This window comes from Rattus norvegicus, chromosome 10, assembly GCF_021556685.1.
Source record: "Rattus norvegicus strain SHRSP/BbbUtx chromosome 10, alternate assembly SHRSP_T2T, whole genome shotgun sequence".
NCBI classification, from domain to species: Eukaryota; Metazoa; Chordata; class Mammalia; order Rodentia; family Muridae; genus Rattus; species Rattus norvegicus.
The window spans coordinates 66435666-66459898 of NC_141543.1; the positions used below are offsets into that span (position 1 = coordinate 66435666).

Below are 24233 nucleotides of genomic sequence, written 5' to 3' on the forward strand. Positions count from 1 at the left end.
CTCCTGTGTGACTCCTTTGATGGGGGGTGGGGGGGGAGCAAAGGACCAAAATATAGGAATGGGGCCTGGAGACTGGCCTTGCATCTGTGACCCATCCTACCCTGCCTTACCCACCGGAGTCTCAGGTATCCAGAAAATGCACGATACCTGTTGACAAGTCACTAAGAGAGCTATTGCTAAGACCCAGAATCCTTCAAAACTACCAGCATTGCTATTCTGATTCATGAAGCCCCGGGCCAGGCCCTAGGGGCCCAGGCTCCTCCCAGTACTTCTCCACAAACTCACTTCTACCCTCCCTTCACTTAGAAACACCACCACAATGGTGTCCTGGTGCAGGATCCCTCCTGAACTGGGAAGGCTGAGTTCAGCTGTGATTGAGAGGCGGAAAAAGGAAGGGGATTGCTCTCCCTCTTAGGTCCCAGTCAGGATATGGCTGTTCTGGGCCCACCCCTGACCCGTTGGGTGGAAACAGGAAATATGTGAGACTTGGTGTGTGCTGGGTCTCAGTGCCTGGCTCCGAGACTGATAAGAGCCATTGTGTGGCCACTAGGATGAGCCTGCTCTGGATAGATGTGCTTCCCAAAGGAAGGAAGCTTTATAGGCCTTTCCTGGGCGGAGGAAACTGAAGGAGAAAAGGGAAGGTGCCCAGCCATCTGTATCAGAGTAGGCTTAGGGTGCCTCTGCCCCTCCCATGCCAGCTTCTCCTTCTGGAAAAGTCTGTTTCCCCCTGACTTCCCTGTTCGTTCTCATTTCCTATAAGGAATGACTGGAGACCAGAGCTCAGTTCCAGGCCAGGAAAATGTCAGCTGTGATTTAGCAACAATGAAGACAGAAAAACAGGAACACTGGGGGTTGGGGGAATACAGTTGAAAGTAAACAGAGGGGACACATACCCAAGGGACCCAGGAACTTACCTTGAGGCTCTGGAAGTGGGTAGGGTAGAGTCTTCTTGCTGTTCCTAAGGGTCCCTTCTGCCCAGCATGACCAGCCTTAGCCTCAAAAAAAAAAAAAAATTGATGTAGTCAAGCGGTCAACACTTGCCTATCCTACCAGCATGAGGACACAGGAGGATCACTTGAGTCCATAAGTTCAAGACTAGCAGGGACAAACTACATAGTCAAACACTTTTTAAAAAAGGGGGGGGGTGGGCTTGGGGATTTAGCTCAGTGGTAAAGCGCTTGCCTAGCAAGTGCAAGGCCCTGGGTTCGGTACCCAGCTCCGGAAAAAAAAAAAAAGGTGTAAGGCCCACTACCTTTAGAGGCAGCCAAGTTTCAGGAACCTCAAGAGGGTCGATGCTGCGTAAGGGATCCTCTTGGTTTGTGGAGACATGTGCCTCTGGTTAGGGGATGATTATTTGGCTCTCTAATTGATCTGAGAGAGGGCAGCTTGAGAGGACCGGCCAAGGAATTGCTGGGAAGGGGGTGGGAGTTGTCTCCTAACCTTTGACCTGGAGCCCAGGGTCCCTCATGGGTGGATGCATCAGCCTCTCTGGTTACCTGAGACAACAGGCATTTCCTCCATCCTTCAGCCCCTCCTCTTCCTGCCCCAACCCTCTGGCCAAGGGACCTCCCAATCAGACCTGGACTGCTCCAGCTGTGTCCTGAGAAGCTGGACCAGCCACATCCCCAGGGGCTGGAGTTGAAGCAGAACCAACTGGCCTTCCCTGCGTGAGACGGTGAAGCCGCCAGAGCCAGTGGGCCGCTGGGCAGTTTTTGCATTCTGCAGGCTGGCTCTTCAAACAGCGGAATGGCACTACAAGTAGAACTGATACCAACGGGAGAGATCATCCGGGTGGTTCATCCCCACAGGCCATGCAAACTTGTAAGCTATGATGATACTGTGGGCTGGGAGGAATGGTGGTAGGGTCTCTCCTGAGCCGGGTGACCTCTTCTGTACATCCCACTAGAAAAACATGAGCATTGAGGAGCTGTTCTGATCTGTGATGGGGGCAGAAACCATTAAGACAAGGAGTACGTGGGAAGAAGGGGTAAGGGACTATGGGCTACTAGAAGGAATTTCTTCAAATCGGAGGTTTGGATTTTAACTCCTCTGCCAGCTCCCTCAACCTAAAAAGGCTTATCTGGTAACAGGACATAGATAGCAAGATGACAGTGCTCTGACGCCAAAAGACTAGTACATGTAAAAGTTGCGGACGTACAGTACAATTAATCCCTTCCCTTTCCCCGCTGGGCACGCAAGACTGGGATTTCCCAACTCTAGCAGCATGGAACGAAAAGGTGGGTGAAAGAAGTGAGAAAATTAGAAATGGGGAAGAACTGGCCTAGCATGCAAGGCAGTATAGTGAGGTGAGGGTCTGGTTTGCTTAAAGACTGAGAATCACATCTGGTGCTCTCACCCATCAAGTACTACAGTGTGAGTGAGTTGGGTCTTCTACTGGAGGAATGTGTGTGTGTGTTCGCGTGCGCCCGAATAGAACTGTGACGCGTCTCGTCCTTCGAGTTAATAGAGAAGTGCAGCACCAAGCCTTGACGGGCGCTGGTCCGGGCCCTGGGGAGGGCCACCAGCACGGGGCGGGGCCCAAGGGCGCGCGCGCGCGCCTGAGCCTGGGCCTTGCGGGGGATGACGATAGGCGGCGGCCCGTCCCCTAGCGGGTCCTGGGCGGGGAGAGCGTACCCCGGCTTCGGACTCCGGAGGTGGCCACGCCGTCCAGCCCAGCCCCCGCCCGATCACCCGAAGAACCAAGCCGGTGGGTACACGAGGGAGGGGACATAGCCACAGAGTCCCAGATGGCTGGAGGGGTAGGGGGCTGAGCGTCTTCAGCTAGCTGCCAGAGCTGTGGTCGTGCTACCTCTAGCTGGGTATTGCTGAGGCAGGATTCACTCAGCCTGACTATTACAGGGTCCCAGGACCTGGAGGCACTGGAGCTCAGTCTCTTGGGGGCGGGCGCGGGATCCAGGCACTCGGTGCTCCCTCCGGGCCACTCCCGCAGGCCCTCCCAGCCCTGGGTTCCGGAGAAACTGGTCGAGCCCCGCCCCTTCCCGTCCTTCGCCCCTGGAGCTCAGGCGCGTGGGTGATCCCTGCGAGCCGAGCCATTTGTGAAAATGCGGCGGGCGCGGGGCTCAGAGATGAATGGAAGAATGAATGGCTGGCCCACAGTTTTATTCAATTACAGCATGAGCCAGCCTCTTGCTCACACTCCGGGCCTCTGAGATTCATTCATTCATGCAGGCGCCCACCAGTGGGTTATTGAGTGCCTAGCTGAGTGCTTGCTTAAGACCGGAGCAGCCTCCCAGCAATCTGACAAGGAAACGGACGACTAGTACTTAATTTATTAAGGAGGAGGCTGTGTATTAGGAGATATTAAGAAGGAGCTATGGCGAAGGTGATTCCTGAACTGATTCTTCAGGGATGACTAAGTGAGGTGGGTAGGCCAAGAGAGCTGGGCTAAGGAAGCTGCAGGTGCAAAACCACAGAACGTACAGAAGTGCATGGTTGGTGGTTGTCATCAGGGGTACAACCAGCACTTCCTTGCTGTGTGTAGTAGTGAAGAAAGAAGGCGCCTGTTCAGTTGTAGATTAATGCAGGAGCAGTGCAGTAAACTGAGACCGTTCTCTAGCGCTCGACAAGAAGCAGAGAGTGTGAAGGGGAAGCTTTGCATCTGTGGAGCTGTGCTTTTTAAGCCTCCTCTCCATTAACCTGAGATGTTAACTGTGAGATTTGCGTTTGTAAATGCCAGACAGGAGAACAAAAGGCTGTTACATTGGTCCAGAAGAGGAGCAGGATGGAGCAGCAGGAATAAGGTTTTAACAGGTGGTGACTGATCTAATTGGTGTAAAGGGACGAGAACCAGCCTTGAATGCCAGCCGGATAATGATTACCAGCTAGACATGCTGCCCCCCCCTTCCAGGGAAGGACAATTAATGTGAAAACTCATTCAGGGGCAAGGTGTTCTGTTTTTGCTGGATTCTCGGGTAAAGAATTCTGGCAGGGCAAAGATCCATGGTTCTGGAGCCAGAGTCCTTAATTAGGCACTGTTGGTGACACCACACACACACACACACACACACACACACACACACATTCTCTAAAGCCTCTAATAGTCCCTGATGGGGCAGCCTCGACTAAGACCTAAAATGGATTTGATACTATAAATTGAGCAAGGCATGATAGCACACCTTTGTAATCTTAGCACTAGGAAGGCTGAGGCAAGAGGCTGCTGAGTCCCAGGTCAGCCTGGGTTACACAGTGAGACAAAACAAGAGGATCTGCTTTGTGCCCGGTGCTGACCTACGAGGCAGGCTCAAGTTGTGCTTTCCCTGTTTGCCTCAGTGAAAATCAGTTCAGAGCTGTTCCTCCAGCCTTTCACTTCACCAGAGGTCAGGCTCAAAAACACTGGGTTAGGGCCACTGGATGAACCAGTTCTGCTGTCAGCCCCATTCCCCATAGTTCTAGCACACATCTGTCCAGGTAGGAGGAGCCCCAGAGGTGCTTTTAGGAATTAAGTGTTAGGTACACTTAAGGTGTACTCCAGCCTGAAGCCCAGGGCCATGCTGCGGGTTCCATGGCCCTCACCTGTTCCCCAGTTGCCACCATTAAACACTACACAGGTTCCTGTCCTAGGTCACTGAGGAAAACTGTCAGTGCAGTCCTGTTAACTGTTGGAAGGGATCAGGGCATTACTACTGTGGTAGAATTAGGGGTCCTGGGTTCCCGTTCCGTTCCTCATACAAGTCTAAAAATCTTGAACAAGGCGTCTCACCTACCTACTCTCAGTTCCCCCTTCTGAAACAGAATAACAACAGAACTCATAGTGTAGCCTCCAGCACTGACAGGAGTGACATAAGCTAAGAACGCAGGAAGTGCCTGGCATGGTGGTGTCCCTCATACCCTTGGTTCCCTCTTCACTTCCCTTCTCTGGACTCACGCTCCTGTCCAGAGAGGTGGAGCAGACTAAGTAGTTGCCAGGACTGTGGCTGGCCCAAGGCCCGCTGGGCGGCGGCGACACACCCTCCTTCCGATGCGGGGCGGTGGCTGCGGGGGCGCCAGCGGGCATCCTAGGAATGCGGCTGCGCCGCTCGGGATGGGTGAAGTCCGCCGGACCCCTCCACGCGCGGATTCTCCTCATTCCAGCCGCTTGACGCCGTGGGGCGGGGCGGGCACTGCGGCCTCGAAGCCCATCCCCTTCCAGCGCGCTCCTCCCACCCAGACTCCACTGGCCAGAGAGGCAGCTCAAGGAGGCCGCGGCAGGGGGAGGGGAGCGAGCCCAGCTGGGGACTCCAAGCTCTCCTGCCCCAGGTCTTCTAATGCTCTGGGTAGGCTGAAGGTCGTATCCTCTCTATGCTTTTAAACCTAGGGACATCGTAGAGAACGCTCCCCTTGCCCTGTCTTTTACCCATCTTCTACCTGCAGCACCCATTCCCCTGGCCCGCTCCAAAGAGTTTGATTCCCCAGCTGGTGCCTCACGCCACCCCCATCCCCGGGTTGCGGCTCAGGCTGTTGTTCACGAAGTAATGAACCATCCTTCCCCTCGAGGCTGCAGGCAGCACCTGTCGCAGGCTCACCTCCTCCCCAGGGAGCCCGGGTCCAAGGGGTGCGACGCTTTGGTGCTCTGGGTCCTTATTTCCCCTTTCCTCCCTACACCAAGTCTATGTCCTCGATATACGCTTCAGGCTCCTTACAAAGGGCAAGGAGTAGATAAGGCACTTGAGAACCCTTTGCAAGTGGCAGATATAGGGGGCGGGCGCTTTCCTCACTAGACAAGAAGAGTGGACTCTCCTCCAAGTCCCCCAAGCGTGTGTGTGTGTGTGTGTGTGTGTGTGTGTGTGTGTGTGTGTGTAATGAAAGAGGAAGAGGGTAGTGTTGTTGAGGGCTTGGTCGGTGCTTCATTTCAACAATTCTGGCAAGTATTAGCCTCATTTTAAAGAACGGTCGGTCTCTTAAGGCACTTGATCATCCTGCTAGTAAGAAAAGGCTAGGCTATTTTTTGTTTTGTTTTGCCTTAGATATCCAAAGTGAGCCAGAGTCCACTCCGCTCCTCACACACACTCATCTCGGGGCCTCAGAAGGGCTGGTGTCGTCAGAGAACCAGTGAGGATGCTCTGCCTGGAGCTGGATAGGTCAGACAGCTGATGGCCTGTGTTCAGGGAAGAACAGGGATCCAGAGGGACCAGAAGGGAAGGGAGAGAGGAGAGGAGCCCATGGGGAAGGGCACTGAGTCTGGAGGATGTTCGATCTGGAACATAAGGCTGCACCCGTAGGAAAGTCAGAAGGGAAACCCACCCAGGAAACTTAGGCTTCTTTAGGGCCGTGCTGGGTAAAATAAAAGGCAGCCTGATGCCAACTCTGACCCTAGGATTTGTTTCTTTGCTGGGAAAGAGATCTTTCAAGAGATTTTTCTCCTCAGGCACCCTTGGCACAAATTTGTAGTCTCAGCACTCAGGAAGCTGAGGCAGGGGGATCATGAGTTCCAGGCCAGATTGGGCTCGGCAATGAGACCCTGTCTCAACAATCTCTTTTCTAAGGATTTAAAGACTGGAGCCAGTCCTTCGGGAGTGTGTATGGGGGTGGACAGTGTCCCGTACAGAGGCTCCGCCTGTCCCGGGGCGCTGGCCGTATTTGGACATTTCGTTCTATTTTTAACTTTCCCGGGACTCGAGGTTGGGGGTGGGGAGGGAAATCCTGCTTCCTCGGTGACCCACGGGCTTCAGCCTTGGTTTCGCGCCGGGTGTCTGGGCCCGTGTTGTAGACACGAGCCCGGAAGTGAGTTCCGGAGCAGTGTAGACGCGGCGGCCGCGCGGGTTCCGGGCCCCACCCTGGAACTAACAACGTTCCTCCTGGAAAACCTGACTCAGGCGGATCCCGCGGCACGCAGGAGGCCCCGCCCCTCGCGCTCCCCCTCTTAGGTCCCAAGGCCCACTCCCACCCAGCCTGGCCAGGCCGGCTACAGTGGGATCCAGGGGTCGAGACTCCGATCCCCCTAAGCCAAAGGGCCTGCAAGGGGCAGTGCGGGGGGGGGGGCTAGCCCCTCCCTCGGTGACGCTGCGCCGGAGCACTGATTAAGCGGCGGGCAGCGGAGCAGGGCACCAGGTCGGCAGGATGCGCTACCGGGCGTCGGTGAGCATGGGCGCGGGCAGGTTGGGGGTCTGGGGTGTCTCTTGGTGGCCTGTGTCGCTCCTGGGCCATCCTTGAAGCGGGCACGGCCCAGGAATTTCGGTGGAAGATGTCCCTGAAAGTTGCTAGGACAGGAGGCCGAGGTGGAGAGGGCAGCAGAACGCTCGAACCCAGGGCTATGTGATCGCCCCTGGTGACTGCTAAGACCCCTCCCACCTGAGGACCAGGGGGCGGTGGCTGTGACGGTGTTTGACCGCAGCTGTAGGCTGGGTGGGTCAGTGGTGGGCAGGTCTGAGGGAGACAGGCCCCAGAGGACTCCTGAGCAACTAGGGTCAACAGCCAGGGTCAGGGGAGACTTGGTGACCTCCCTGGAATTTACAGCGGCTCCCAATATCTTTCTCTTCCTTGACCCCCCCACCCCCACCCCCAGCATTTTCTAAATCCTGCAGGCCCTCTTCAAAAGGAAAGCTCTGCCTTGGACACAGCTTGAGGGTCTAGCTAAGCCTGTACCTGCCCCACCCTCGGGTGGCAGCTGGGTTTCCCCTGAGAGAACCCTCCATCTCCTGAGGCTTCTCAACTGTGGAGGGAGCCTAGCAGCTGGAGTGGAGGGAGTGGCCCAGTTGAGGGAGGACAGGCCACCCCTTCTGGGGTGGGCATCAAGTCCAGCTGAGGTGGTGGCCCATGGAGAAACCCTCTTCTGGGACATGAGCTTTTGCTTGATCCCTAAACAACTTCTAGTCCTAGGAATTTGGGGTGGATGAGAGCAGGAGAAATGGCCCCTCCCTGTCTGCAGAATTCTCTCAGAATCATTTGTCCTCCAAAGCACCTGTAACATGCAGCTGAGGGATTTGAGGTCACCTGAACTAGCTCACTCCTCTCCTCTGAAGAGGAAGCAGCCCTGAGAAAGGAGATTTGTCCAAGGTCAACACAGCATTTTTCTGCCCTTCCTAGGAGCTCCTTCTCATAACCCACACCTTTCTCCACCCAAAACTACACCTTCCTAGATTCCATGCACTTATTCAGTGCCTGCTGAGCCCCCGGTGCCCCTGTGGGCTGTGTGCATGGTCCATGTGTCCCATGTGATCTCTTTTCTGCATTCCAGCATCCTGTGACCCAGCCATATGTCCGGAACATGTTCTGTAGCCCGTGTCCAAGTGCCCCTGCCTTCTACATCCTACAGACTCTGACAGTCTTGTGGCTGGTTTCCCACAGGCCCTGGGCAGTGACGGGGTACGAGTGACCATGGAGAGCGCCTTGACTGCCCGAGACCGGGTGGGGGTGCAAGACTTTGTTCTGCTGGAGAACTTCACCAGTGAGGCTGCCTTCATTGAGAACCTCCGGCGTCGATTCCGGGAGAACCTCATTTATGTGAGAGCCATGAGCAGTGCTGGGCCCACAGACCTAGGGGAAGGTGGCACCAGGAACCTTCAGGAAAAGCCTCTGACCCTTCTCTTCTACCCCACACCCCCAGACCTACATTGGCCCTGTCCTGGTCTCTGTCAACCCCTACCGGGACCTACAGATCTACACACGGCAACATATGGAACGCTACCGTGGCGTCAGTTTCTATGAAGTGCCGCCTCATCTGTAAGTGATTCCCTCGCCCTTCCAGGAGTGACCCTCCCTATCCTCACGCAAGATGACCCCATCCAAACCCCACTCTGAAATGACTCCCTGACCCCAGGTGACTCACTGGTCACCACCGTGAGGAATCTCATGATTGCCCTAGAGTCACCTCAGTTCTTATTAGTTGAGTCTGAATTCTGTCCACCAGTCAGGACCCTCGGCTCCTGAGCTTGATTCCCACTCATGACGTATTTATTCCTTTAACTATCTTAACATGGTCCACCTATGAGGACTCCCAGCCTCATACAAGTGCCCAGCTTCCCTCTGGCTGGCACCCAACTTGGAGCGATCCTCAGGTGGGCGGGTGTACCTTGTGAGGGCTTCCCACCTGTCCACCCTCCTCTCCATCTTCCAGGTTTTAACCCCCACAGTTTACAGGAACAGTGGTCCAGTCACATATGGGTGGGGCTTCCCCACCCTGAGAGCTCCCTGACAAACCTCTGCCCCAGGTTTGCAGTGGCTGACACTGTATACCGGGCGCTTCGTACTGAGCGTCGGGACCAAGCAGTGATGATTTCTGGAGAGAGTGGGGCAGGGAAGACAGAGGCCACCAAGAGATTGCTCCAGTTCTATGCAGAGACCTGCCCAGCCCCTGAAAGGGGTGGCGCAGTGCGAGACCGCCTGTTGCAGAGCAACCCTGTGCTGGAGGTGAGGGGACAGCAGCGTCTGAGGAGAGGGTTGGACAAGAAAATGCCAGGCTCCCGTCACATTCCTATCCCCTCCTAGGCCTTTGGGAATGCCAAGACTCTCCGCAACGACAACTCCAGCCGCTTTGGGAAGTACATGGATGTGCAGTTTGACTTCAAGGTATATTGAAGTTTGACCTGCGGGTCTATTGAAGATAAGGAGGGGGTAGGTTAGCCCTTCAGTAGGTTCAATATTTGTTGAGTGCCTATTGTATGCCAGGCACTCTTCCGGGTGCTGCTCTTGGAGCAGTGAAATCAAACAGATCTTGCCTCCTGGACTGATGGGTGCATTATTACAGAAGCATAGTAAGTCAGGTCTTAGCAGGAAATAAAATAAGTAACAACTTCTATTTTAATGACATAGTCTCAATTTGTAGTCCAGATTGCCCTTAAACTTAGCCTGCCTGTCCTGCCTCATCCTCCTGAGGAGCTGGAGATGACAGGGGCGTAGCACCACAGCTGGGTTTGTGGAGCAACTAGGGAAGTCCTCACTTGGAGATGGCATTTCAGTAATGGCTTGGTGGGCTGGGGAGCAGGCATAGCAGATGCCTGGGGTGTGAGGCCAGGTAGATATGAGGACCAAGGCCTCGCAAAAGCAGAGCCCTTAGTGTGTTTAAAGACTACAGCAAAGCCTCAAGCTGGAGGAGAAAGCAAGGTGCCAGGAAAACAGGAGTGGGAAGCCAGATACACCGAAGGCCTTTTAGGTCTTTGTAAAGATGTTTTTTCTTTCTTTTTTGCCTTGGTGTGGGAATTAAACCAAGGAACTTAAGTCATGTTAAGAGCACCAGCTACTCTGAGAGCTATCCTCAGAGCCCAGCAAGAATTTTCTTTAAAAAGCTAAGTGAAAAGGAATTATCAGAGGGTTTTGAACAGTCGTGTCGTGATGTAACTTTCCTACTGAAAAGGTCATTCTGGCCTTTGTTGGGAGTAGATGACAGAGGAACCCAGCCAAGCAGGGGAACCGGTTAGGAGGCTGATGTAATGTAGCTGACAGATGGCGGCTTCTCAGATCAGAGTGGTAGACACAGAGGTGATGAGCAGAAGTTGGATTCTGGATGTTTTCAAGGTTAAAGCAGCAGGATTGGCTGTTTGTTTGGATACAGGAAGTAAGTGGGGGGGGGGGCTTCCAAAGAGGACTACAGACTTCCCTCTTGAATAACTTCCAGGACAGAGTTGCTACTGACCAAGATGAGTGGACATAAGCAGGGGTTACTGTGGGAGAGGAAAAAGCTGGAATGCACCGTCAGGCTTGTTAAATTTGCAGTGTCTAGTAGGCATACAAACATGACTCCAGAAGTAGCTGAGTTGAGTCTTTCTCTTTTCTCTTTTTTCAGCATGTGTGTGTGTGTGTGTGTGTGTGTGTGTGTGTGTGTGTGTGTGTGCGCGCCCCATATGTATGTATACCCACTGAGGTGAGAGCAGCTGTCTCTCAACCACTGAGCTATGTCTCTATTTCTTAGATGAACAAGGTGGGAGCAGAGCGGGTGCCTGACCCACTTAGCTAACGGCAAAGCTAGAATTAGAGCCCAGCTTTACTACAGGGGATAAAGAGGAAGATAACTTCTTTCTCCTGGTCCAGCTGACCATCCCTGTTCCCCACTCTGCCCACAGGGTGCCCCTGTGGGAGGCCACATTCTCAGTTACCTCCTGGAGAAGTCTCGAGTGGTACACCAGAATCACGGAGAACGGAACTTCCACGTCTTTTACCAGCTCCTGGAGGGGGGGGAGGAGGAGGCTCTTCGTCGTCTGGGCTTGGAACGGAACCCCCAGAGCTACTTGTACCTGGTGAAGGTGAGTGGTTGGCAGGCAGGGTTGGTGCCACCCAGGAGGCACAGTGCCAGTGGTGGCAGCCCAGCTGTGCTCTTTCTGCAGGGCCAGTGTGCCAAGGTCTCCTCCATCAATGACAAGAGTGACTGGAAGGTTGTGAGGAAGGCGCTGTCAGTCATTGACTTCACTGAGGATGAAGTGGAGGTTAGGGCTCTCTGTGAACCCTCCTCCTCACAGCCCAAATATACCCACTTCTTTTGGAACCCTTTTCTACTCAAGCCCCCTTCTACTCCTGAGGGCCTTACCAACCATCTCCTGCCCTATTTGAGCATCTTCTAAGTTGCTCTGACCCCCCCACCCCATAACCACCATGTACTCCTTGCTGCCACCTCAGGACTTGCTAAGCATCGTGGCCAGCGTCCTACATCTGGGCAATATCCACTTTGCTGCTGATGAGGACAGCAATGCCCAGGTTACTACTGAGAACCAGCTCAAATATCTGACCAGGGTGAGTGTGGCAGGCGGAGGCAAGAGAGGGGGCGCTGAGACGAGAGGAGCCAGCCCCTCACTATGTCCACCCCACCCTTGACAGCTCCTTGGTGTGGAAGGCACAACACTGAGGGAAGCCCTGACCCACAGGAAGATCATCGCCAAGGGGGAAGAGGTGAGGCTCAGACTGGCTGCAGAAACAGGAGGTGTGCACAGTCCTAGGGAGCCCTGGCCTGTTGTTCCCCTCCACTTGTCTGCTTGGGGCCTTGAGTAGTGCTAGAGGTGGCTCAGAGAGGTACAGTGAGCTGTCCAAGGCTCCCACCTCCAAGATTGGGGCTGCTATTCCAGCTTCCCCTTGGTGTCCCAAATAGCACCGCAACCCTCCGGCTTCACGAAGCTCAGGAGGCAAGGTGGTGAGGATGTGCTTGTCTGATGCCTGAGTCTAAGGGAACGTCGGACAGAAGGGTGTCTGAGGCATTCATCTCCTGTCTTTTCCCCTGTGGCAGCTCCTGAGCCCACTGAACCTTGAACAGGCTGCATATGCAAGGGATGCTCTTGCCAAGGCTGTGTACAGCCGCACTTTCACCTGGTTGGTCAGAAAGATCAATAGGTCTCTGGCCTCTAAGGTGAGCGCTCAGTGCATGCTGCTTCCAAAGAAGGCGGGGAGGGTGATCAGGGAAGCCTGTGGTGGGAGCTGGGGCAGACACTGGAGACCCATGCTGTTTGCTGATTGGCTGCCCTAGGACGCTGAGAGCCCCAGCTGGCGAAGCACCACAGTTCTTGGGCTCCTGGACATTTATGGCTTCGAAGTGTTTCAGCATAACAGGTCAGTTCCGCTCTTCTTTTACCCCTGCCAGTCTGCCTGCTAATGTCTTCTGTCCCTCTCCTCTGTCCCCTGCCCCCCTCTCCCAGCTGTGACCCTGCTTTGCATCTCTCAGCCCTGCTGCTTGTGCCTGATTCTGTCCTTCCCCCGTCCCTGCTTTGTGTCCCCGGCACTACTGAGGGTTCTCCACCACCCTCCTCCAGCTTCGAGCAGTTCTGCATCAACTATTGCAATGAGAAGCTGCAGCAGCTCTTCATTGAGCTGACTCTCAAGTCCGAGCAGGAGGAATACGAGGCAGAGGGCATCGCGGTATGTGTGTGCCTGGGGTGCCCTGCGTGTTATGGGGAGAGGGACACTGGGGCTCCCAGGAGAGGGTCTGGAACCCTATAATCAATGCCCTCGCCATTCTGTGCAGTGGGAACCTGTCCAATACTTCAACAACAAGATCATCTGTGACCTGGTGGAGGAGAAATTCAAGGGCATCATCTCCATCTTGGTGTGTGTCCTCTGCTCGTCTAGCCTCACTCTGGGAAACCGTTGGGAAGCCTCCTTCCTTTCTCTCTAAGTGTGTCCACTGGGTCAGAGTGTGGGGTTGGGCAGAGTAACTGAGGTGCTGGCCCAGTCTGTAGGCTCCCTGTCAGGGTTCCCTAGTCTCTGCCCCCTTTTCCTGTACCTGTACCTTTGTACATGGTGTCCCCCTTACTTATCACCCCCTTCCCCGTAAATCCCTCACCTTGTGCGCTGCCCTGCAGGATGAAGAGTGCCTGCGTCCTGGGGAGGCCACAGACCTGACCTTCCTGGAGAAGCTGGAGGACACAATCAAGCACCACCCTCACTTCCTGACGTGAGTGGGCTACAGGACCTGTGGGAGACTGGGGTCCTGCCACAGTAGCAACACCATGGTGGATGGCACAGCCGGGTGGTAGCAGTAGAGGGCTTGCCCAGCAAGCACAGAACTCCTTTTATATCCCCAGCACCCAAAACAAAACAAACCACCAGCTACAAGTTAATCACCAGAGAAAGTGGTGACAGGGACAGTTAGATAGGGCCACTATTGGCCCTTCCTCCTTAATCTTTTTTTGAGAATGAAACTTTTTTTTAAGCTTCCTTATTTGTGAATTGCCTTTTTTTAAAAGATTTATTTATTTACTATATGTAAGTACACTGTAGGTGTCTTCAGACACACCAGAAGAGAATATCAGGTCTCATTACAGACAGTTGTGAGCCACCATGTGGTTGCTGGAATTTGAACTCAGGACCTCTGGAAGAGCAGTCAGTGCTCTTAACCACTGAACCATCTCTCCAGCCCATGAATTACCTTTTATGCAAGAACTCTCCTGCCCTTAGGAAGTAGAGGCAGCAGGATCAGTAGTTCACAGCCATCTTGGCTCCAGAGCTACACAAAGATCTGTCTACAGAAAACAAAAACAACGACAACAACAACAACAAAAAAACCCAAAGGATTAACCTAAAATGGGTTAGCTTAGCACACAGACTGGGTGCACACCACACCTCCTAGCCTGTGGCACCCTGTAAGGATACTTTCTTGTGCTCCATCTAACCAAAACTCAGAAGAGCTCGCTCATCTGGTCAAAGTTAACTATTTAGATTATAGAGCTTGGGACAATGTCTCAGGGCTTTTGGACTCAAAAGCCTTGAGCATTGTTTACTTATCAATATAGAGGAAAACCAAGCATGAAACAAAACTGTTTCTGGTTATACTGGACGGTTTACACACTCAAGAAGTGGAGGTGGGGGGCTCCTATCCAAAATAAATAATAAATAAAAAGAAAAGGAAAGAAAAAAGGAAATAGAACATTGGGGGAATTTTTTCTTTTTTGAGGGGGAGCCATATTGTTTGTTTTAAGGCAAGATATCACTGTGGTCCTGAGTGACCTGGAACTTAGAGAGCACCTGCTTCTGCTGGACTTAAAGGCCTGCTTTGCCATATCTGATATTTGTGTCCCCCATCTCCCCCCACCCTGTTTTTTGTTTTTGTTTTTTTGTTTTGTTTTGCTCTTTTGTTGTTTCAAGAAAGTTTTTCTGTGTGGCCTGGCTGTCCTGGAACTCCCTCTGTAGACCGGGCTGGCTTTGAACTCAGAGATCCGCCTGCCTCTGCCTCCCAAGTGCTGGGATTAAAGGTGTTTGAAGCCATGCCTAGGTGGTTTTGGTTTTTTAAGACAGGGTCTCATGTTGCCCAGTCTGGCCTCGAACTTACTCTGTAGAGAAGAATGGCCTTGATCTCCTGATCCTGTCTTCCTCTGCCTGAGTGCTAGGGTTACAGCCATGTGCAGTCTTACCAAACAATAAACTTCACTTGCGATTATAAGAATAATGCTACCATTAGAAAGAGTTGGAACGTGTGCAAAGCCTCCTGTGACCTTGTTACCCAGCGGTCATTATGGTAACAATTCTAGGCATTTCCTTCCTGCCTTTTCCTATACATTTTTTTTTTCCTAAAGTCAAGAACTTATTGTGTATAAAGTTCAGGATAATCTTATGTTTTAAGGTTTTTTTTTTTCCCCTGTATCATCAATCAGAAGAATTTCTTCAAAATGTTTCTTTCAAAAACTGTGACCCTTGGGGACCTCACAGCTCTTGCCCTGCCTCAAGAGCTCCCAAGGAGCCTCTCCAGGGTTTTAATTTTTTTTAACTTTTTAATTTAATTAATTTATTTATTTACTTTTGAGGTATTGGATGTGCAGCGCAGGACTTCACATGCTAGGCAAGCATCCTGTCAATGAGCTACCTCCCATGCAGCCCACCCTCCAGGTTTCTGCTGTAAGAACATGGCTACCACACTCACTTTTGTGCCTTAAATCTTTGCTTAGATCTCTGGTTACAGACTCAGAATCGTTCTCAAAAGTAAAAGGCAGGCTAAAGGGCACAAGCAAGTTTAGAATATAAGTAATCTCTTGGGACAAATTCCATTCTGAAACGGAAAACTTTGCTGCCCCCTAAAAGCCTAGCACTGGGGGTTGGGGATTTAGCTCAGCGGTAGAGTGCTTGCCTAGCGAGCACAAGGCCCTGGGTTCGGTCCCCAGCTCCGGGGAAAAAAAAAAAGAAAAAGAAAAAAAAGCCTAGCACTTAGCCCCGGAGCTGTGCATCCCTGGACAAGTTTGTCTGCTGTTCTGAGCCTCTGCGAACCCTGCAGCAGGCAGGCATGCGCAGTCTGCCACATGGTGTGCAATTTGTGGGACGGCCCAAGGGCCTGCTGGCTCCTTCCTGGATGGCTCTTAAAGCCTCTTCAGCAGGCATGGGCATGCCCCAGGTCAGAAATCTGTAGTTTCCTGTTCTTGTTGTCCTCAGGCACAAGCTTGCTGACCAGAAGACCAGGAAATCCCTCGACCGAGGGGAGTTCCGCCTTCTTCATTATGCGGGAGAGGTGACCTACAGCGTGACTGGTAAGGACCCTGATGCTGCTGGGTTCAGTGGGGCGGGACTCGGGCACTCCCTCACCTTCCTCGTGTTCTCCCCTTGCAGGGTTTCTGGATAAAAACAATGACCTCCTCTTCCGGAACCTGAAGGAGGTGAGGGAGACAGGTGGACTGGGGCGGGGTGGGTACCCACAGCTCTGTGTGCACCTCTGACTTCATGCTCAACCCTGACTCCTCTTCTGCCTCGCAGACCATGTGCAGCTCCACGAACCCCATCATGGCCCAGTGCTTTGACAAGAGTGAGCTCAGTGACAAGAAGCGGCCAGAGACGGTACAGAGGCTATGACACTGAATGTGTGTGTGTGACTGGGGACAGACCAGATCCTACATGGCACTGTGCCCGTGAGTGTGTGTGTTAATACCCATGCGCACTGCCGTCGGTGTCTGTGGGAAGCTGCTCTCAGGGCCATCTTTGCCTGTTTCTTTTTTCCAATGGATTTATTTATTTACTTATGTCTATGAGGGCTTTGTTTGCCTGCCTGCTTCCATGACAGAAGAGCATCAGACCGAAGAGGGCATCAGATCCTGTGACAGATGGTTGTGAGCCACCATGTGGTTGCTGGGAATTGAACTCAGGATCGCTGGAAGAGCAGTCAGTGCTCTTAACCACTGAGCCATCTCTTCAGCCCCCCCCCCTTTTTCCCAATTTATTACATTTATTTATTTGAGTGTGTGTGTGTGTGTGTGTGTGTGTGTGTGTGTGTGTGTGTGTGTGTACACGTGCCAGGGTGTGAATGGAGGTCATTAGAGTCAGTTCTCTCTTTCCAGCACATAAGTCTTGGGAATCAAACTCGAGTTTGACAGCCTTGTCAGGAACTGGTTTTACCCAGGAGCCACCTTTCTCCAAATTTGGCCCTTGTGTGCCTCCCTGCTTCTCTCTCTAGGGTACCCATGGCACCCCTGTCTATGTGGGTGCTTGTGTGCATCGGCTTAGTCAGCAGATGTCTCTCAGCTCTGAGGAATCAGAGACAAATAGGTGTCCTCGCAGCCCGCTGTGGTCAGGGCCAGATGCTGAATGAAAGAGCTGGAAAAGTCCCTGGCCTGGGGACTGTGTGCATGGGTGCTTTGGGAACCCCTAAGAGGAAGCAAACTGCCTGAGGGGGTGGAGGGGTCTGGGAAGACTCCAAGGCAGAGGCAGCATTTGAGATAAGAGGATGAGTAAGTGCTTGTCAACTGGACCTGGAGGGGGTCGCTGTAGACAGCAGGAGGTCAGCACATACGCTTAGAGGCTAAGCCAAGCTAGACAGTTGAACAGAAGAACACAGTGGAGGAGAGGCTGGAGAAGGCACATGTGACCATGGTGCCCAATGCAGGGGACCTTCAGCTGACGGTAGAGGTGCAGCTATTGGGATGAACCAGAAGAGGTTATCACAGCTCCAGGTTGGGAGGGAGAGAGGACCAGAGTATTTCCAGATGGATCACATTGTGGTGCCCACCCAGGACCCTGCTCCTGCTGTCCTGACTCTGTGCTCCCTGCCTCCTGCCTGAGCCTCTTCCTCTTCCCAGCCAGTATCTCCCCACTCGGAGACCTCCACACTCTCTCCTGCCATGCTCTGTTTCCTCTGGTTTCCTATCCAGTGACAGTGCTGCCACTCCTCACCCCCCTACCCCAGCCCCCCAGCCTTGTTCTTCTCACTCAGGACCATTCTCTACCCAGACCAGGACTCCATCCCCCCCATTCCAACCCTCCTCACCCCCACTCTTTCATTCATACACCAGGTGATGCCTGTTTCTGGGCCTGAGTACTTTTTTTTTTTTTTCGTTTTTTCGGAGCTGGGGACCGAACCCAGGGCCTTGCGCTTGCTAGGCAAGTGCTCTACCGCTGAGCTAAATCCCCAACCCCTGGGCCTGAGTACTTAACTCTCTCCTTTGTCCCTGTAACCACCGCTCCAAGTCAGTCCCTATTATTGGGCCTGTGAGCCAGCCAACCTCTTCCCTGGTTTCCTGGCTCCCCACTGGCCCCTCCCAATCTATCTTCCACATAAATGCCGAAGAAATAATCTATCATACAGATCTCATTGCTGCTCCCTTGCTCCAAACTCCTCATGGGTTCTCTGTTTTCCCAAAGAGAAAAATCTAGTCTCTCCAGTGTTATCCTGCTCTGATACACTGCCTCTGCCTGCCTTAAATCTTTGCAAGGTTGTAGCTCCCCGTGCATCAAGCCTTTGCTTAGCCCTTCATCTGCCTAGACTGTCTTTCTCCCCTGCTGTCTCCTACTGATGCTCACAATCTCGATTTCGGGTCATTTCCAGAAGATCTTCCCCGTGCACTTTTCCTTAGACAGATCAGTTGTCTCGAAAATAAGGAGGGAGTGGAGATATCTTAGAGATAGGATGCTCTCCTAATGAGTACGAGCCCCTGACTTACTTCCTCGGCATCAAAAAAGGGGGGTGGAGGGAATGGAGTGTAATAATGTCACTAGGACCCTGAGGAGGAAATCCAGCCCCTTCTGGTATGAGGCAGGGTTGATGGGAGGAAGGAGCGGGCAGAGGGGACATGCAGGCTTTAGTGGCCTCAACCCAGCCCCAGCCAACCTCCTATACTCCTTTGGCTCATCAGGTGGCCACCCAGTTCAAGATGAGCCTCTTGCAGCTAGTGGAGATCCTGAGGTCTAAGGAACCTGCTTATATCCGGTGCATCAAGCCAAATGACGCCAAACAGCCGGGTAGGTCCTCCAACCCCATAAGCTGTGCCTCTGAGATGGGAACAGTTCCTTTCAGGAGGAGCCCGGGGACCATCTCTGTTAGTCTCAGGTCACTTTGTTACTTTGTTTCCTCTCAGGTCGCTTTGATGAGGTGCTCATCAGGTCACTTTGTTACTTTGTTTCCTCTCAGGTCGCTTTGATGAGGTGCTCATCCGACACCAAGTGAAGTACCTGGGACTTATGGAGAATCTGCGTGTGCGCAGAGCTGGCTTTGCCTACCGTCGAAAATATGAGGCTTTCCTGCAGAGGTGGGTGTGGTCAGCCCACCAGTGAATGGATGAACTGGGAGGGTGAGCACCGACTGGACCATGTGAGGGAGGAGGGACGGTTATAACTCTATTTTAGATGTGAGGGTACAGAGACCTTCAGCAGCAGTAAGACCCAGGCCAGTAATCTTTTTCTGCTACAGGCCTAATGTTAGTCTTAGAAAAGACTTATAAGCCAGGTACACAACTCCACCCTCCCTGAATCCCCTGGTGAGAGACATGGGAAGAGCTGCCACCAGAGATGGTGGTCACCAGCGCTCAGAGAAGATGTTATAACTATGTAGTTATTCAGAGGACAGGACCTGAGCCAACCAGGATATGAATCCCATCTCTGCCTTAGGAAGATGGGAATACTTCAGTCTTCCATCTTTAAAATGAGGACCCTCAGGCATATGTACCATGTACCCGCCAGTGGGAGCACCTATAGATTCCCAGCAAATTCCCCTCCATTCCTAGGTACAAGTCACTGTGCCCAGAGACATGGCCCGTGTGGACAGGACGGCCCCAGGATGGGGTGGCTGTGTTGGTCAGACACCTTGGCTATAAGCCAGAAGAGTACAAAATGGGCAGGTAAGTGGGGCCTGTTTCTGGGGCCTGGAGGATGAAGGAGGTGGTGTCCCCAGGCTGATCACTGCTGTCGTCCCAGGACTAAGATCTTCATCCGATTCCCCAAGACCTTGTTTGCCACAGAGGACTCCCTGGAAGTCCGACGGCAGAGTCTAGGTGAGAGAGACTCACCTTTGCTGTCCCACAGGGGTCCTGGTGTATAGAAACCACTGCTTTTGGGCTTTCTCTCCAGGAAGCCTGCCCAGCCATGCTCAAGTCTCTTCCCCCTTTTGCCACCCCCAGCAAAGGCCACCAGCCACCCCAGTTGCCTCTGGACACAGATACCAAACCCATCCCCACCCTCCCCTCCCGTCTTTCACTGACTCGCCTCACACAGCCCTTTACTCGGGTGTTCCTCACTCCTACACCACTGACCGTGCCAGGCCCTCGACCAGGGCTCTGAGCTCTGACACCTCATTTTCTCCCCCAATCATAGCCACCAAGATCCAGGCGGCGTGGAGGGGCTTTCATTGGCGGCAGAAATTTCTCCGGGTGAAGCGATCAGGTGTGGGGGTGCAGGGGTCTTTGGGGGGGGTACTGGGGGTGGGGGCCGCCATGGTGAGAAGATAATGGTCAGCTATCTGTGGTATCGACAGCCATCTGTATCCAGTCCTGGTGGCGCGGTACACTGGGCCGGAGGAAGGCAGCCAAAAGGAAGTGGGCAGCCCAGACTATCCGTAGGTGAGTGCTGGGGTGCCAGTGTGTGGGAACTACAGATCAAAGTGAGTGTGGGGATCTTTTGTTCGGTTTCTCACCCCAGCTGTGTCTGACCCTCCACCCCTAGACTCATCCGTGGCTTCATTTTGCGTCATGCACCCCGGTGCCCTGAGAATGCCTTCTTCCTGGACCACGTGCGCACGTCATTTTTGCTTAACCTGAGGCGACAACTACCCCGGAATGTTCTGGACACCTCCTGGCCCACACCCCCACCTGCCCTGAGAGAGGTCTGTGGGCTCTCCCTGCTGCGTTAGGGATGTAATCAGGGCACTTAGCTTAGGAATCCTCAGATCCTGTGTCGGGAGAGCTGGCCAGGGAAGACTCAGCAGGGAGAGACAAGAGAAATGGGTTAGGAAAACGAGAAACACTCCACAGGACTGTCTGGCTTGAGGGGCTTTTTAAGGGCCTTCAGTGGGAAGGACAGGCTGGAAAGTTGCTCTGATCCTGCTCTTCACATAGGCCTCGGAGCTGCTCCGGGAGCTATGCATGAAGAACATGGTGTGGAAATACTGCCGGAGTATCAGCCCTGAGTGGAAGCAGCAGGTGTGGACAACTTGGCCGCAAGTATTTGGCCGTAGGGGCCCTGGGAATAGCATGCATTTTGCCTGGTAGATACTGTACCCCCAAAAGAAGGCCAGGCCTTCATTGGACTTCATATAGGAAGTGGAGGCTGCAGTAAATTTGAGGAAGCAATGGAAGCCATGTTGTAGACGAGCTCGCTTTCATTGGTAGAAGCGTATAAGCCTTGACTGGTCCAGCTTCACACTCAGTTATTAGTGTCAGCTGTTGATGTGCCTTGTATTTACCATGGTGTTGGATGAGGAGGACCTTAGATAACCCTACATGATCCTAAGCTGGATCTGGATCTTGAGGGGCTCGAGGGCCTGGTGGGAATCATTTCCAAAGTCAAACCTGAAACTTGATGGCCTGCCGTGACTCCTCTGGAGAGCTCTCTGCCTTGTTGAGTGGGGACGATGGGCTAGGAAGGGAGTCTTGGTGTTAGGGACCAGAGAGCTGATGAGGGAGCTGCTAGGACTGCCCTCCAGTGTGTTCCCAGTCCTTTGACACTGTATTCTTTTTGTCTCTTCAGCTGCAGCAAAAGGCGGTGGCTAGTGAAATTTTCAAGGGCAAGAAGGACAATTACCCCCAGAGTGTCCCCAGACTTTTCATCAGCACACGGCTTGGTGAGCCCCCTCTCTCCAGCCTTCCAGCATCATCTTGTACCTTTCTGGCCTTAACCTGACTTTCCTTTCTCCTATCTTGGATGTAGGCACAGAGGAGATCAGCCCCAGAGTGCTTCAGGCCTTGGGCTCTGAACCCATCCAGGTAAGAACCCGCTGCAACTCTAACCCACCCCACTCTACCCCACCCTCTCACAGTTCTCCATCCCAGGGCCAGAGAAAGTGGGTCATGGCTTTATCAGTGGGCAAGGAAGTTGTCCCTGCAACCCCTTAACCCAACCCTGCCCCTCACACTGTTTCATGTCTCTAGTATGCAGTGCCTGTGGTAAAATACGACCGTAAGGGCTACAAGCCTCGTTCCCGGCAGCTGCTGCTCACACCCAGTGCTGTGGTCATCGTGGAGGATGCCAAAGTCAAGCAGAGAATTGATTATGCCAACCTAACTGGTTAGCCAGAGTGAAGGCCTGCAGGGGTGGGAAGGAGCCCTGCTCTGACCACCGCTCCCTGACCTCTGTTCTCCCCTCTCAGGAATCTCCGTCAGTAGCCTGAGTGATAGCCTGTTTGTGCTTCACGTGCAGCGTGAAGACAGCAAGCAGAAGGTACCCTTTTAGGGCTCAGGAGGCAGAGGGATCCTCTAGCCCTAAACAAGGCTTGACTCATCCGTGCATTGTGCTCCCCAGGGAGATGTGGTACTGCAGAGCGATCATGTGATCGAGACACTAACCAAGACGGCCCTCAGTGCTGACCGTGTGAATAATATCAACATCAACCAGGGCAGGTGAGGCGTGCGTGCGTGTGTGTGTGTGTGTGTGTGTGTGTGTGTGTGTGTGTGTGACTCAAGGACATGGGGGCAGGACCACCTAGGGGATCCATCTCTGTGAACAAGTCTTCATGTGCTTCCTCGCCTCCAGCATCACGTTTGCAGGGGGTCCAGGCAGGGATGGCATCATCGACTTCACATCTGGCTCAGAGCTTCTCATCACCAAGGCTAAGAATGGCCACCTGGCTGTGGTGAGTGGGACCTGCTGTCCTGGGTCTAAGGTAGAACCATTGACCACCAAGCTCTCCTTGGACTATGTGTCCCCCTTTTCCTGAGACCCATGAGAGGGGAGTTACTTGGGCCCCTATGGTGGCCATAAAAGGGTGATAAGAAGGAGGGCAATGGGAAAGTATGGGGAAGATCGCAGTTATTGCTGTGGGAACAGAAAAGTCATCAGGACCAAACTCCTGCAGGACTGTAAGCCCTGCAGCTCCTCCACTTCCTCCTGGCCTTTTCCCCATAGGTGGCCCCACGGCTGAATTCTCGGTGATGAAGGTGCCGGTGGACCCCTCCTGACTCCTGATGCTTTGCTTAGTCCCCTCCTCCCCTCCCAGTTACCAAAGACTCAAGCTTCCAGACAGGGATCCAGGGACACCCTCAAAGCCCACCTGCAGACTCCTGCCCCCTGCTCATCCTCTCTTGAGGTGATCAGGAACCAGGGAGCTTCCCCAGGAGTGGGCCAGGCCGGGCCAAGCAATAGAAAAGCAGAGGTCTGAGCAGGCCAGGCCAGCCCTCTGCTGATGCCAAATATCTAAGAGAAGGGAATTTTAACTGAGGTTTTCTCTGAGACTTTTTGATGCTTTATAGGAAACTATTTTTTTAAAAAAGTCATTTTCCTATCCTAAACACACTGGATGTGTTTTCCCTGACTCAAACAGGACAAGGAATGTAGCTGAAAGACTGACTGGGCTGGGCTGAGGCCCCCCCTCTCTGGCCAAGCCTCTCCTCATTCCCTTGGCACCTTGTCTGTCTGTCCATCCACCTGCACCTTTTGCAGCCCACTATGACCTCCACCAAGAAGCTGAGGCCACCTTTGCCTACCCCATATTCCTGCCTTAAGAATGTCCTTTTAGGAGCTGGGGTATAGCCCAGAGGTAGAACTGGTGCTAAGCATGCGTGAGACCCTGGGCTCAATCCCCAGCATTAAAAAAAAATGTTTTTAATATTTTCACCCCAGTCTGAGGGCACTCTAAAGTTGGGGGAAAGTCTTAAGAGTTTGAAAGACTTCAGAGAATTGTCTGGTTCAGGCAAATCACAGAGATGGAGACAGGCACACAGAGGGAGGAAGACTTACCAGTAGAAGATTGGAGCAAACCCTAAAGTAAAACTCGCCCTCAGCACATCTCACTGCCTTTCCCAGGGACAAGGAGGCCCATAAAGCAAGGGTTGTGTCTTATGTATATCCCTGGCTCTCAGACCAGCAATCACCCTTGGGAGCCACCAGGTGGGAGGGAGTCTTCTACCTGGGTCTATGCCTTAGGATGTCAACTCCTTACACACATACTTTTGACCCAATATAGTACGGTCTTTATTGGCTCTGGGTACCTCTATGACCTGGGAGCATGGGGACAGGGCTGGCCTTGGAGGAACTGCAGGGGCATCACTTCTTTCTGCTGTTTCTCTCCACCCCAGAGGTCCTTGGGTTTGCCCAGCTCTCTCTGTGCCCTCTGGGTTTCTCAGCCCACTGCTGACACTTCTGCAATCCAGAGAAACACTAAATAAAACAATATGTATTTGCCAACACCGTGTCCCTGTGAGTGCTGGGGGAAAAGGGCCTGGGTGGCCTGGAACAGAAGAAAGGAGATAGACCTACTTAGGAACAATAGCAAGAACCAAGTTGGGTGTGGTATTGCAAGCCTTAGCGCTCAGGAGGCAGGGACAGGACAATTGGATTTCTGAATTGTAGGCCAGCCTGGTCTACAAATCATGTTCCAGGGATATATATAGAGAGACCCTGTCTTGAAAAAAAAAAAAAGAGCAATGGTTGTACTGGCACAGGGCTCTGGATTTGGGCAAACAAACATCTGGTCTGGCAGCACC

At 53.1% G+C, this 24233-nt stretch overlaps 1 protein-coding gene across 10 annotated transcripts; it reads left to right on the plus strand.

The window, feature by feature from the left end:
- The first annotated feature begins 1591 nt into the window (after positions 1-1591).
- On the plus strand, positions 1592-23936 carry Myo1c (myosin 1C). 10 transcript variants are annotated; one of them, NM_001414168.1, is made up of 32 exons: positions 1592-1821; positions 8284-8439; positions 8543-8658; positions 9147-9345; positions 9424-9504; positions 10995-11174; positions 11256-11354; positions 11545-11658; positions 11743-11814; positions 12146-12265; positions 12383-12465; positions 12666-12771; positions 12878-12958; positions 13215-13306; positions 15772-15866; positions 15946-15992; positions 16090-16170; positions 18459-18564; positions 18734-18851; positions 19326-19439; positions 19516-19592; positions 19912-19980; positions 20072-20156; positions 20260-20419; positions 20652-20735; positions 21283-21376; positions 21463-21518; positions 21684-21819; positions 21902-21972; positions 22054-22151; positions 22285-22384; positions 22657-23936. In NM_001414168.1, exons 1-32 carry the CDS (start codon positions 1747-1749, stop codon positions 22681-22683), a joined length of 3192 nt encoding a protein of 1063 aa, NP_001401097.1. In that variant the 5' UTR covers positions 1592-1746; the 3' UTR covers positions 22684-23936. The 10 variants fall into 10 exon arrangements, with proteins under 10 accessions (NP_001401097.1, XP_087430345.1, XP_087430344.1 ...); XM_087574219.1 differs by having other exon boundaries at positions 1620-1821; positions 9053-9345; positions 22657-23934; XM_087574218.1 differs by lacking the exon at positions 1592-1821 and adding an exon at positions 2567-2707 and having other exon boundaries at positions 9053-9345; positions 22657-23934.
- Positions 23937-24233: the final 297 nt, after the last annotated feature.